The sequence below is a fragment of the Acinonyx jubatus genome, chromosome B1 (assembly GCF_027475565.1).
Source record: "Acinonyx jubatus isolate Ajub_Pintada_27869175 chromosome B1, VMU_Ajub_asm_v1.0, whole genome shotgun sequence".
NCBI lineage: Eukaryota > Metazoa > Chordata > Mammalia > Carnivora > Felidae > Acinonyx > Acinonyx jubatus.
In genome coordinates this window covers 162,077,866-162,091,922 of record NC_069382.1, presented here as the reverse complement: position 1 = coordinate 162,091,922, position 14,057 = coordinate 162,077,866, and the positions used below count along the sequence as shown (strand labels likewise).

Here is a 14,057-nt window from a genome sequence, read left to right as displayed (position 1 = left end):
AAAGTCTGTTCTTTTATCTGTACCATTTTCTCCATCTAACATTTTTTCTTCCCATTGGCAACCTACCTCTGTCTACCAAATCTGATGAAACACTTATTTCTTATAAGACTACGTTAAATACTCTCTTCTGAAGACTTCCCAGACTCTCTTTTCTCAGCTTCTGAGTTCTGTGTACCCATTCCCTCCCTTCCTTAGTTCTCATTACACAGGCCTTATTTATGCCCCTGAAATATGCCAGTAGCTCCTTAAGAGCAAGGACTTAACATCTTGAATTCTCAAGATCTGTCTCAGGGACTCATGTGTCCATTCTCAATAAAGTAGTTTTGAAGGTTGTTAAGTGAAGCTGCTTAACAGGCTCAGCCTCCCCACTCAGTGCATTTTGTTTTCACTTGCCCTTTATTTCAATGCCATGTGCCATATTGATTGTAAAGATGCACTGGGGGTGTTTTGTGTTTTCAAAACCACACCATTATATATAGGATAAAGAGGTCTTCCTTGAAATATGAGATCATCTCACTCTTGCTCTAGACAAGTTGATTTTATCCTTTTGAGACTAAAGATTATTTTGAGAAAGCTATAGATTCTTTGACCTGAAAAATTAGCATCTGTTAAATTTTTGCATCCAGTTCCAGAAGCCTGTCAGTGGAGCCCAGGTTAAGAGCACCAGCTTGAGAGCACACTGAGAGCTGTGATGTCTAGAAATGGAAAATTGTAAGCTAGCACCTTGCATGGAGATGCAAGTTAAGAGCCAGGGAGTAAGGATCCTAGGCGGGCTGCTGGCAAAAATATTCCAAGCTTTGGGAATTAACATGTCATTGAAGCCCCAGGCTCCTGGGTTCATACTACCTACTTAGAAATAGAAACCTTTTCTTTGTAAGCCAAGGTTGTTTATGCTTCTTTCATCCTCTTTATGTTTTTGTTCAACAGGAGTGCTGTTTGTTCTACCCAGGTGACTATTCTCTTAGATCTCTATGTGGCTTTCCTTTCTGTCACTGAGATCTCAGCTTTAGTGTCACCTCTTCAGTAAACCTTCCCTACCATCTAATCCAGAGTTCTTTCCACCCCTCCTGTCTCTCTGTGTCTCAATCTAGAAGCATCTTATTGTTTATAGGTTAGTTTTTGTATCTGCTATCTCCCCTAACTAGAATGTGAGCTGCACGCAAGCCAGGATCGTATCTGTCCTATGCATCCCTCTGTCCTTGAGGAGTGCCTGATGCCATAGATGCAACAATGAATATTTATGGGATGAATGAATGAATGAATGAATGAATAGATTAATGAAAAACAATGGCAAAATACTAGACACAGGGATGTAAAATGAGTAAGACATGTCCTTATCTTTCAGTTCTGTTTCTAGGCAGAGGAGGCAGACATAAAAATAAATAAAAACAATCCTATATTAAAGATGCAGTAATAGTGGGTGAACCCAAAGTATAGTGAGGGCACAAAGAATGGAGTGTTCAACTCTCAAGGGAGGAGGAGGGATCAAGAAGGGCTGCAGAAAAGAGGTAAAACTTGAGTTAGGATTAAACTAATAAGGAGGGATTTACAGAGCAGAAAAGAAAGCAACCTCAAGCCCAAAAGACCTAGACTTTGCAGCAATAAAAATGAAAATTGGGGTAAGAGAAATGGACCTGAAGAGAGAGGGTCAGTAATTGATAAACATAGGTGGGAAATAAAGCCAGAAAAGGTGGGGGAGGTGGCCAAGAATTACTAAAAAGGAAGCATGATTCGAAGGAAAGCCACTAAGTTTAAATTGATATTTAAACATGTCTTAGAGAGGGGCGCCTGGGTGGCTCAGTTGGTTAAGCGTCTGACTTTGGCTCAGGTCATGATCTCGTGGTTCTTGAGTTCAAGCCCCGCATCAGCGCTGTGCTGACAGCTCAGAGCCTAGAGCCTGCTTCAGATGCTGTGTCTTTCTGTCTGTCTCCCTCCCTCCCTCTCTCTCTCTCTCTCTCTCTCTCTCTCTCTCTCTCTTTCTCAAAAATAAATAAATATTAGAAAAAAAAATTTAAACATTTCTTAAGAGTTCCACTCTGAAATGTTTTTTTGTTTTTTGTTTTGTTTTGTTTTTGTTTTTGACTTAGTGCACATTAGCATTCTGAGATGCCTCTGGAAATATTTTCTAACTCATGGGATCTCACAAGCAATAGATGACAGTATATTTGCCAAATATCATGTGACGAGTTTCCCAAGCATCCCTTGCTGACTAAGCATTGAGTAAGAAAGAAGTCTCTCAAACATTACCACTGTCTTCTATTGACTTTGGCAAGGAGGTCTTGAGGAAAGGATTATTCTCTGAGTAACTGAGGGCCCAGACACTGGCTCAGTGTTACTGTGTACGTGAGATACGTGAGGAAATATGGCTGACTCACTAGTGAACAGCCATCAGGATATTAGTGCCTATGAACTCCACCAAACTATGTCTCATATCACAGGATAGTAGATGTTGATGTATTTAAATAGAAATTTGAGAATGCTTTGTGACGGCATATAGTTTGGACCCATTGTGAGCCTGGTGATCTGCCTGTAGGTTCCTGTTGTACAGGTATCACCTCACTCATTATCTCATTGACTTTATACAGCCACCCTGTGAGGTAGGTGTTATTTTTACCATTACTCAGAAGAAGAAAATTAAGCTCGGGGAGTGAAGCACGCTGCCTGAGGATAGCGGCGATTATGCAGTGAGTCCAGGATCTAAACTCAAACTCATGTGATTTTTCAGCCTGTGCTGTTTTCTTATTAAGCCTACGCTAGTTCTCCCCAAACTAAGCATAAAATACAAGCCATGGTCTTTTGAGCCTAATATCACACGTCTCACATCTCCACCGTTTTCTCCTATCTCTAAATCACCTCTCCTGGCTTCCTGCAGTCAGTATGCCAACCGACTACATGCACGACTTCTCTAGAATACAATGGCATTTTAGTGAAATTTGATTTGTAGTTAATGATCCCTCTTTTGATTCATCTGAAAAATTTCTAAAGCAGTTGTCTACATGTGACTGTTTTATAAACCATTTTCTAGTACAACATTCTTTTGTTAAAACTAGTACTCTTCAGTAAATGTGAGAAGCACTGTGTTAAAATGGACATGGAGTCTTTTCAATAGCAGAACTTCTTAGAGCTAATTTGTACTAAGAATCTTTTTTTTTAATTTTTTAAAAATTTTTAATTTTTTTTTTAACGTTTTTATTTTTGAGACAGAGAGAGACAGAGCATGAATGGGGGAGGGTCAGAAAGAGAGGGAGACACAGCATCTGAAATAGGCTCCAGGCTCTGAGCTGTCAGCACAGAGCCCTATGTGGGGCTCGAACTCACGGACTGTGAGATCATGACCTGAGCCGAAGTTGGACGCTCAACCGACTGAGCCACCCAGGCGCCCCTTTTTTTTACTTTTTTAATATTTATTTTGGGGAGAAAGAGAGCGAGCGAGCACAAGCAGGGGAAGGGCAGAGAGAGGGGGACAGAGGATCTGAAGCAGGCTCCATGCTGTCAGCAGAGGGCCAGATGTGGAGCTCAGACTCAAGAACCATGAGATCACAACCTGAGCTGAAGTCAAGAATTGGATGCTTAACCGACTGAACCACCCTATGCTAAGAATCTTTAAGAGGAGGGCACAGGGCATATATTGCCAATATATTTGATGATCAGAAATCTCTTGGAGGGGCGCCTGGGTGGCTCAGTCAGTTGAGCATCCAACTTTGGCTCAGGTCACAATCTCACATTCGTGGGTTCAAGCCCCTGCATCGGGCTCTGTGCTAACAGCTCAGAACCTGGTGCCTGCTTTGGGATTCTGTGTCTTCCTCTCTCTCTGCCCCTCCCGTGCTCATGCTCTCTTTCTTTCTCAAAAAATAAAATGAAAATGTTAAAAAAAAGAGAAAAATCTCTTGGAGGAACCCTCATTAATGTCATGTATATTACTAGGTAATATTCTTTATATATGTTTGTCTGCTCATACTAATGTTTATTTTGGAGAGGTTCTTTTGTTTGTTTCTGTTTTTCTTTTTATTATGGTAATGATTTGAACTATAAAATTTTTTGTATTAACCATAAAATAACATGGTATGAATAATGTCCTCACTTTTAAAAGAGGTGGTACTCATCAGTTGTTAGATGAATCATCAGTTGCTGTTGGATGCTCTGGAAACTGTATTTTTTTTTTCTTTTCAAATTTTTATTTAAATTCTAATTAGTTGATATACAATGCAATATTGGTTTCAGGAGTAGAATTCAGTGATTCATTACTTACATACAACATCCAGTGTTCATCATAACTAAGTGCCCTTCTTAATGCCCACCACCCATCTAGCTCACCCCCCACCAACCCCCCTCCATCAACCCTCAGTTTGTTCTCTATCAACAAAAATCTCTTATGGTTTATTTCCTTCTCTTCCTTTCCCCCTTCCCATATGTTTATCTGTTTTGTTTCTTAAATTCCACATATGACTGAAGTCATACAGTATTTGTCTTTTCCTGACTGACTTATTTTGCTTAGCATTATATACTCCAGCTTCATCCATGCTGTTGCAAATGGCAAGATTTCATTCTTTTTGATGGCTGAATAATATCCCATTGTTTATATATACCACCTCTTCTTTATCCATTCATCAGTCAGTGGACATTTGGGCTCTCTCCATAGTTTGGCTATTGTTGATAGTACTGCTGTAAGTATTGGGGTGCATATACTCCTCCAAATCTGTATTTTTGTATCCTTTGGATAAATACCTGGTAGTGCAATTGCTATGTCATAGGGTAGTTCTGTTTTTAACTTTTTGAGGAACCTCAATACTGTTTTGCAGAGCGGCTGCACCAGTTTGCATTCCCACCAACGGTGCAATAGAATTCCCCTTTCTCCACATCCTTACCAACACCTGTTGTTTCTTGTGTTAATTTTAGTCATTCTGACAGGCGTGAGGGGGTGTCTCATTGTAGTTTTGATTTGTATTTCCTTGATGATGAGTGATGTTGAGCGTCTTTTCATGTGTCTGTTAGCCATCTGGATGTCTTCTTTGGAAAAGTGTCTATTCATGTCTTTTGCTCCTTTCTTCACTGGATTATTTTTTTTTTTTTTGGATGTTGAGTTTGATAAGTTCTTTATAGATTGTGGATACTAATCCTTTATCTGATATGTCGTTTGCAAATATCTTCTCCCATTCCGTCGGTTGTCTTTTAGTTTTGTTGATTTTTTTTTTCCTTCTCTGTGCAGAAGCTTTTTATCTTGATGAACTCCCAATAGTTCACTTTTGTCAACTATGTATTTCAAAATAGAAAAACAGTCAACTAGATTTTGGTGGAAGGCATTGTTCCTATCTCCTTTTGAATTTAAGTTAATAGTCAAGGTGTTCTCCATCAGTATTGTGCATTCTGGATTTTCCTTTTTTTTTTTTTTTTTGGTCTGTTATTTTCCTATTCTCACTTCCCATGATGCCATGTTAAGTGTTTTTTAGAAGAGTAAAGTTTACTATCTCATTGTGCATAGAGTGTGGTTATAAAAGCTACTTCTCATGTTAATTTAAAGCTCTCATTTTTAGATACTTAACATAACAACACTTTTTCTAATTGGGTTTTCAGGAAACAGATGTGGTACCAGACACCAGGCTTTTGGACAAATTTAATCAGATTACACCTCAACTTTTTACACCACTAGATGAGACTGCCCCAAATCCACCACTGGAGACTTTGTATATCATTGACTTCTTTATTGCATTGGCAATTTGCAACACTGTAGTGGTTTCTGCTCCTAACCAACCACGACAAAAGGTAAAGTCTCTAATGCAAACAAGGATCACCTTCTAGAAGAGAACTTTGGGTTTAAATGTACTTGTACTGGCCTTGTTATGTAGATAATAATTAACACTATTACTAATGATAATAATAATAGCAGTTAACACACACCACTTAATCTGTGTTCCGGACATATGTTCTAAGTGATTTACTGGTATTAACATGTGCAATCCTCCGAACAACTTCCTAAATTGGGTAATATTACTCCACTATTCCATTTTGCCATTGAGGTTAAGTAACTATCCTGGGGTCACAGAGCCAGTATGTGGGGGAAGCAGGATTTGAACCCATGAAATAGGACTCAGTGCTGCTCTACTATTTTGCCTCTAGAAGGATAGCTGATGAGAACAGTTCTTGTGGAATGTGGCTGTGCTCATTTTGCAGTTTCCTTACCCAATCAAAGCTTCTTTGAGGCTTCTGAGACCTCCAACGTCATATGCACTACATCAGGCAAAATTTAAAGTATTAGATTAATTATCATGTTTCACGATAGGGTACCTTTTTCATGTACCAGTTGGGTTAGTTCTAACTCAAATTAAAATCCAGCACATTTATAGTGTACCAAGATTCTGCAGTTCCCACAAAAGCTAGTTAAAAGGCCTATTTGTAGCTTAGAATTTATGGAAAAATTCACTTTCAATTATAAAGAAAAACTTGTTTTAAAGACTGGTGATTCACCACATGCTGTGCTGTGTTCCTCGTGCGAAGAACTCTCTTCCCTTTTGCACACACCCACTTAAATTCAGTTTGCAGCACAACCCAGTTACATTTTAATTTCCCATCAGATCATCTTTTTTTGGCAAATTCAGAGGTGGTCAACTTTACCATAAAAATAACTTATTTCCAATTAAGCTTTTATCAGAAAACTGTTTTTATAACGTTTTCAATTAGAGAGTTGCTCTTTGGAAAGTGATTATGTACTTAGAGAATAAATTACTGGATATTTTTTCCTCTTCGTGTAACAGTTTTTCTCGTGCATCTGTATCCAAAGTAGGCATCTTCTGGTGTTTTTTTGTTTGAAAATTTTGTTGCCTTATCCCCAAAGAATAGGATATGCTGTTGTCTGAAAGAAAATCTCTAGAGCTATAAAAGCCTAAGCTTTATGATATTTTGAGGTAATGATAGATCATGACTAATAAGTTAATCAGAATCTGTCAGGAATATGAAAACCTCATCTGTGGTTGTTTCTCTTCATTTCTGAGTTGCTGATAAGTCTGAAAATTGACCAGCATAGGTGTCTCCAACTATCCAAAGATTAATAATGTTTAGGAAAACACTTCCATATTTTGGGCTTTTCAGAATGAGAAAATTTACTTGCCTCTCCATGTTCCTAATACCATTCTGGACTAGTGAGAGGAATCCATGCACCAGAATCTTGAGTGCTTTTCAGCCATTTCTAAAGATAGTAAACTGCCAATAAAGCTGACAAGGCTAAAATGAGAGACTCTTTTGTAGGACAAAAAACAAAACAAAACAAAAAAAACACAAAAAACAAAAAAACAAGAAAAGCATCAACAACAACAACAACAACAGCAACAACAAGAAACAAAACTCACACACACAATTGAGACAAGTGTAGAACCCTGGATTGCTTATGTTCTCTGGAGGTCTATTGCTGTAGAAGGAAAAGAAAACCATCTACATTAACAAATGCCAGGTTGGGTTTAATTGTAATGTGTTTATAAATTTAAAATGGCCACAATTAAAAAATAAAATGACAATGTGTCTATTACCAAGAATCATAAATATGGATAGAGTGGATAGATAAATGATGTGCAGGTATATGAGGAGGGTGGTGTTATATTGCAATTAAATAATCTGATATCTAAATTCATCAGTGCTTCAAAATTATAAACTTTATTTTGTAAGGACTGTATAACATTTCAGGAAGATTTTTCTGCTTTGCTATTTTTGAATACTTAATTCGCTTATAATTTTTAAATTGCTTTTACTAGGATGTACATAATAAAGATTATGGATCACCTATATTTTAAGTTATTCGTTAGGAAAAATTGCTTTAATATGCCCACTGCTGGCAATATTGGCATTTTATATCTTTTGCTATTATTTGCCAAATTTCTTTCTAAATGGTTGTAGAAATTTATAGTGCCATCAACGTTAGCACATCTTTTTCATTATGGCCATTTTAATTTTTGTTAATGTTTTCTGGGACAGTTTTTTTTTTAATGTTTATTTATTTTGAGAGAGAGAGAGAGAGAGAGAGAGAGAGAGAGAACATGAGGAGAGAAGGGGCAGACAAAGGGAGAGAGAGAATCCCAAGCAGGCTCTGTGCTGCCAGCACGAAGCCTGATGCGGGGCTCAACCTCACAAACCTTGAGATCATGACCTGGGCTGAAATCAAGAGTCGGACACTTAACCAACTGCGCCACCCAGGCACCCCTTTTCTTTTTTTTTTTTAATGTTTATTTATTTTTGAGACAGAGAGAGACACAGCATGAATGGGGGAGGGGCAGAGAGAGAGGGAGACACAGAATCGGAAGCAGGCTCCAGGCTCCGAGCCATCAGCCCAGAGCCCGACGTGGGGCTCGAACTCGCGGACCACAAGATCGTGACCTGAGCTGAAGTCGGATGCTCAACCGACTGAGCCACCCAGGTGCCCCAGGCACCCCTTTTCTGGGGCAGTTTTAAGTATGAAGAAGCAGGCTGCTAGTTATTTAAGGAGGGGTAATTCTTACCTACTTTTTTCCTGGTTTGACTTCAACATTGTTATGAACTGCTTTTGACTATATGATGGAGACCCTCCCAAATTGTCTTCCCTAGATTGGACTCTCATCACTGAGTGGAATGCCTATCAAGTCCTTGGAAGAGATTAAAAACCTCTTCCAGAGATTGTCTGTGCGAAGATCAAGTTTGCCGTCACTTGCCAGTGGGAAAGAGCCATCTTCTGGGATCCCAAGTGCCTTTGTGAGCAGACTCTCTCTCTTTAGTCGAATGAAACTGGCTTCACCTGTGGAGGAAGAGGTCTCCCAAACTAGCGAGAGCCCTCGGGACTCTAGTAATTCTGCTCGCCCGACGGAGACTGAGAAACAGAACTGTGATGCAGGCCTCACCGATGGCAAGGTGGAATGCTCCCCTGGACAGCCGTTGGCCTCCAGCCTGTGTTATGAGGCTGAGAGCCCAGACGAAGCGGCCTTGGTGTATGCCGCCCGGGCTTACCAATGCACTTTACGGTCCCGGACACCAGAGCAGGTCATGGTGGACTTCGCTGCTTTGGGGCCATTAACGTTTCAACTCCTGCACATCCTGCCCTTCGACTCAGTAAGAAAAAGAATGTCTGTTGTTGTTCGACACCCCCTTTCCAACCAAGTCGTGGTATACACAAAGGGTGCGGATTCTGTAATCATGGAGTTGCTCTCTGTGGCTTCCCTGGGTGAGTTCATACAGAACTGAAAGCGGGGATATGAAGGGCTCAGAAATTCAAAGGCCACTCCAGATGGTTTTATAAAGACAAGCAAGTGGATATTTGGGGGATCAGCTGCACTTGGCAAAGTAGGGGAAGCTGCCTAGGATTTGGTGAGAAAGCATGTAAGTCTGGGGGCTATACAGACCTGGGTGCAGATCTGACCTATGTCTTGGTAAAGTTACCTACTACTCTGTGCCTAAGTGTTCAATAAATGGGGATTGTAGTACCTTTTTTGTAGGTTCCTCAGAGATTTAATGACACGCCATATCCAGTATATGGAGAGCCTTTGTCCAGTGCCTACCAAATGGCAGGTGTTCAGTGAATGACAGATAGCATTATTATAGTTACTGTTACTATTGTTATTGATGGTGTGGGGATGGTGTTTGTATTAAGTTCATGGTACTTTTCCCCAAGGAGGAAGGAACAAGGGAAAGCTTTATTCTGAGGGTCCCTTTAATAAATGCACAGTGGGGACTCAAAACTACAAGGTCTTTTGTTTGTTGTGGGGTAAGCCACCATTGTTTGTAAAACTTTGTCTTTAATTGGGCAGCCTGGAGGGAATACTTGTGTTTTGTTAATTATTTCAGATGGAGCAAGTCTGGAAAAACAACAGATGATAATAAGAGAGAAAACCCAGAAACACTTGGACGACTATGCCAAACGAGGCCTACGCACGTTATGTATAGCGAAGAAGGTGAGGCTCTCAGGCGCATCTTCTTTATTCTTCCACCGTGTAGCCATCGTTTAATGACGAGCATGTGTCAAACCCTGGTCCGGATAATTGGCAAAGCCCCTGGATCATGGGCTTTCTGTTCACAGCTTCTCCCTTCCATATGTATTGGCTGCTTGCAGTTTGTTCTCCAAAGCAGTGTTTTGCTTGGAGAACAAGCCACAAGGGTACCTAGAAGTTCTGTTCTCTGAGTTCTCATGTGCTGTGTTAGAAACCAGAGTATCAATTTCCGCGTGTCATTCTGGGCTCTAGCGAGTATGAAAGACAGGGATGTACAGGTAGATCAAAGTATCAGTGCATTAATTGCCATCCATTATAATTTTTAAATACGAGGCTCTCCAGGAAGCCTGAATTGGAGACTGTAGCGAGCACCTAAGACAAACGTAGGGATCGCTCATTTCTCACCCAAATTCTAGTTCTGACGAGCTGCGTTAGGGAAGCTGGGATCCATTGCAGACTCTTAGTCAATATTTAGTCACCCAGCTGCATATAGAATCAAAAGCCTGCCCCACACAAAGTTGTAAGAAAAATGGAGAGTTTCAAGATGAAAGCCAAAGGAGAGAATGCTGCCTTTTCAAGTGGAATGATCCTGTCCCTGATAAAAATGCAGCCCAATAGATGTCAGATTTTTCCTAAGTCAGATTACCTTGTGAGTGAGAATAAGTAGATACAGAAGTTGCCTCACCCCCTCCACCTCACGTTGCTTTTTGAGAACCGAAATGTGGATTTCTCCCTCTATGGCAACCTGAAGAAAGAGGAAAATGTATCACTGGTTCCTTCTCCAGGAATTTCATTTAATATTTTTGGAAGAGTACTTCCTTGCTCCGCTCATACAGCTCCCTCTCTCTTTTCACCTTTACAAATAACTACACAAACTAACCGTCAAAAGATATTAGCGGTGCTGTTCGCTATGTAATACCTCAAACTGAGCAGTCCTGACACCACTTTCTCAACTGCACCATTAGAATCTTTCTAGATTTAACTACCACATGGAGACCTCTTCCAATTGCATACCCCCTGGGTTAATTAAATAAATTAACCCACTCTCATCATGTATGATGCCTAGAATTTCCAAGAACTACTGATCTATCGTGTCCATCCATTATCAGTGTTAAAGAAGTCTGACCATAGAGCTTGGGAAGGTTGTGACCAGGTGGTGTGAGAACCTGGCATAAGTATGTCTAGAGAGAGGAATACCGAAAACAGGTTGATGGCTTGGTATTCAGCTAGTGGTCAGTCCTGGTGGGATCCCACAAGATGATCTGGCCTGTCTCATAGCTCTTTTTACCCCCCTAGGTCATGAGTGACACTGAATACGCAGAGTGGCTGAGGAACCACTTTTTAGCAGAAACCAGCATTGACCACAGGGAAGAGTTACTCCTTGAATCTGCCATGAGGTTGGAGAACAAGCTAACTTTACTTGGTAGGTAGACTCTGTTGTGTTGTCTGAATGGACAATTTTGAAAAACACTGGCTCTCTCTAAGTAAGTTATTCACCAGTGGTTTTTTTCCCCCCTACTTGATCTAATAGAGTACATAGTTCTGTCTACCGTGTCCAGCCTGATCTCTACCCAGTTTCCAATTCTTTTCATTCTGTTTTCCGCTGCAGTGAACTAGACTCCATTTATGGTGGGATCAGGGTGGTCGTCCTTAAGAAGATCATTTAAAACCTTATCACTTTAACTTAGAATACCAAGTCAAATAAATATCCTGGTTCCCCCTGGTTCAAGAGGACTTCCAGCTTAAGTTTCTTGCCAGGCCTTGGATAAGGTACTTAATATGTGTTGTCTCTTTGAACCTTCATAACAAATCTCTAAATTATTTGGAGGAAATTTGGGGCACAGAGCAGCTCATTGACTTGTTCAAAGTCACACTAGCAGCTGATACAGCTGCAGAGAAACTCGGGTCTACCTAGCAACAGGGCCTGTGTGCTTTGTATGTACCTGCAACTGGACCAATGAAATTTTTTCTCTTCTCTTACTTCCTGATTGCTGGTAAAAGTTGCACAAACGACACCTCTTGTCTCAGACTGAGCTGTGCCTTGAAATCATCTGGGGAACTTTAAGATACTAGTGCAGGGCACCTGGGTGGTGCAATCGGTTAACCATCCCACCTTGGCTCAGGTCATGATCTCAGTTTGTGAGTATGAGCCCCGTGTCAGGCTCTCTGCTGACAGCACAGTACCTGCTTCAGAGCCTCCCTCTCCTCTCTCTCTGCCCCTCACCCGCACTCATGCATTCTCTCTCTCTCTATCAAAAATAAATAAACATTAAAAAAAAGTTAAAAAAGGGCACCTGGGTGGCTCAGTCGGTTAAGTGTCCGACTTTGGCTCAGGTCATGATCTCACGGTTCATAGGTATGAGCCCCGCATTGGGCTCTATGCTGACAGCTCAGAACCTGGAACCTGCCTCAGATTCTGTGTCTCCCTCTCTCTGCCCCTCCCCACTAGCACTCTGTCTCTCTCTCTCTCTCAAAAATATATAAACATTAAGAAAAAAATTTTAATAAAAAAACTTGCATCCTATTCTCAGGGATTCTGATTTAGTTGGTCTGATGTGTGACTGGGACATTGGAATTTTCAAAAGATCCCCAAGGAATGCTGAGCCAGCCAAGGTTGAGAACCACTGTCTCCGAGTCTGGACATCTAGATTCTAATCTGAGTGCTAACATAGCAAGAGACCAGTATCGGAGCTCCATTCCTCTGGTTCAGAGAAAAACAATGATCCCACTTTGTGTCGAGTCACTAGAGTAATAGTGCTGTCCTACGTCATTTCTTTGTGACAGCATCAGTTGTATGGGTCTACCTCTCCTTGTCTGAAATTCCAAACTCAAAAACGCTCTGTGGGTTTAGTGCCAGAACTCATTTGGCTATAAAAATCAGGCCTGGTCTGATAAACTTTTGTAAGTCTTTATTTTCCTAACTAGTGTGAACATTTGAAAGTTTTCCACAGAAATATTAATATGTTTGGTTATCAGATACTTCAAAATATGATAGATGCACTATATTACCTTCATAAATATGAAAAAATTTGAATTCCAAAACTTACCTGGCCCCGGTTGTTTTAGCAAAAGGAATTATGGACTTCTAATATCTATTTTTAATGCTGTTTCATAATATAAGCCACTTATTGGCAAGAACATTCTTTGAAAGCCTGTCCTTACCCTTGGGAGCGTCACAGAATTACAAAATCATAGAGAAAGGTTGCATAAGTAACTGAAACGAGTCCCCCTCAATTTACGGAGAGGAAAGCTAGCCACAAGGAAAACAAGTAAGTTTAATAAGCTCATTGATTCCTAAGGCTTCCCTCCCAGAATATTACTTTGTATATGATTTTGGTCTGGGTCCACACTTCTTTGAATCTCTGGAAGCTGCTGGCACAGTTCGGGTAGTTCAGGATTGGGTTGACAAACAGATACGGTTCAATTATAGCCTAGGTGAGCTCCTACTGGCTTCAGTTTCTCACAGGCTCTGTTGCACTTTGGCTATCTTTTAGGTGCTACTGGCATTGAAGACCGTCTGCAGGAGGGAGTCCCCGAGTCTATAGAAGCCCTTCAAAAAGCCGGCATCAAGATCTGGATGCTGACAGGGGACAAGCAGGAGACAGCTGTCAACATAGCTTATGCATGCAAACTACTGGAGCCAGATGACAAGCTCTTTATCCTCAATACCCAGAGTAAAGTATGTGTAATGAGATTGAGTCTTTTTTTTTTTTTTCATAGCCAAGGGAGCATTTGTGATTTGATGAATGGAAGGAGGAAAAAAAAACAATAACCATTAGCTCCTTGATAATTACTTCTTCTATCCAGCAACCTAGCTTGTGCTTGGGAAGGTACCATAGTTCTTCTAAAGACTTCATGGTTTAACATGATTCAAAGAAATTGTTGCTATAGAAAGTTGCCTTTTTATTTTCTATCTGCTTTCCCTTACCCCCATTGGATTTCCAGGGATCTGATAAGATTTAGCCCATAATGAAAAACTATGTCAGATTCTTGGACAGGAATATACCTCTGTTTCAAGTTGAGGGGAAGTGATGATTTCTATCAGAATTAGGTGAGTAAATTGGTATTTTTATGGTTAATTCCAAAAATAGACTCTCAGGATAATTATGCCCTCTAGTG

The 14,057-nt window shown here is 40.4% G+C and overlaps 1 protein-coding gene across 5 annotated transcripts in view; it reads left to right on the top strand.

The window, feature by feature from the left end:
• The window catches only part of ATP10D (ATPase phospholipid transporting 10D (putative)), a 106,845-nt gene that overhangs the window by 66,370 nt on the left and 26,418 nt on the right, over positions 1–14,057 (top strand). For 4 of the 5 annotated variants that reach the window (XM_053217391.1, XM_015072315.3, XM_027056345.2 and 1 more), the window contains 5 exons: positions 5,572–5,760; positions 8,566–9,175; positions 9,796–9,902; positions 11,235–11,361; positions 13,433–13,617. In XM_053217391.1, the coding sequence (XP_053073366.1) occupies positions 5,572–5,760; positions 8,566–9,175; positions 9,796–9,902; positions 11,235–11,361; positions 13,433–13,617 (1,218 nt within the window). The remainder of the gene's footprint in view (positions 1–5,571; positions 5,761–8,565; positions 9,176–9,795; positions 9,903–11,234; positions 11,362–13,432; positions 13,618–14,057) is intronic. The other variant, XM_053217392.1, reaches the window with a different exon arrangement.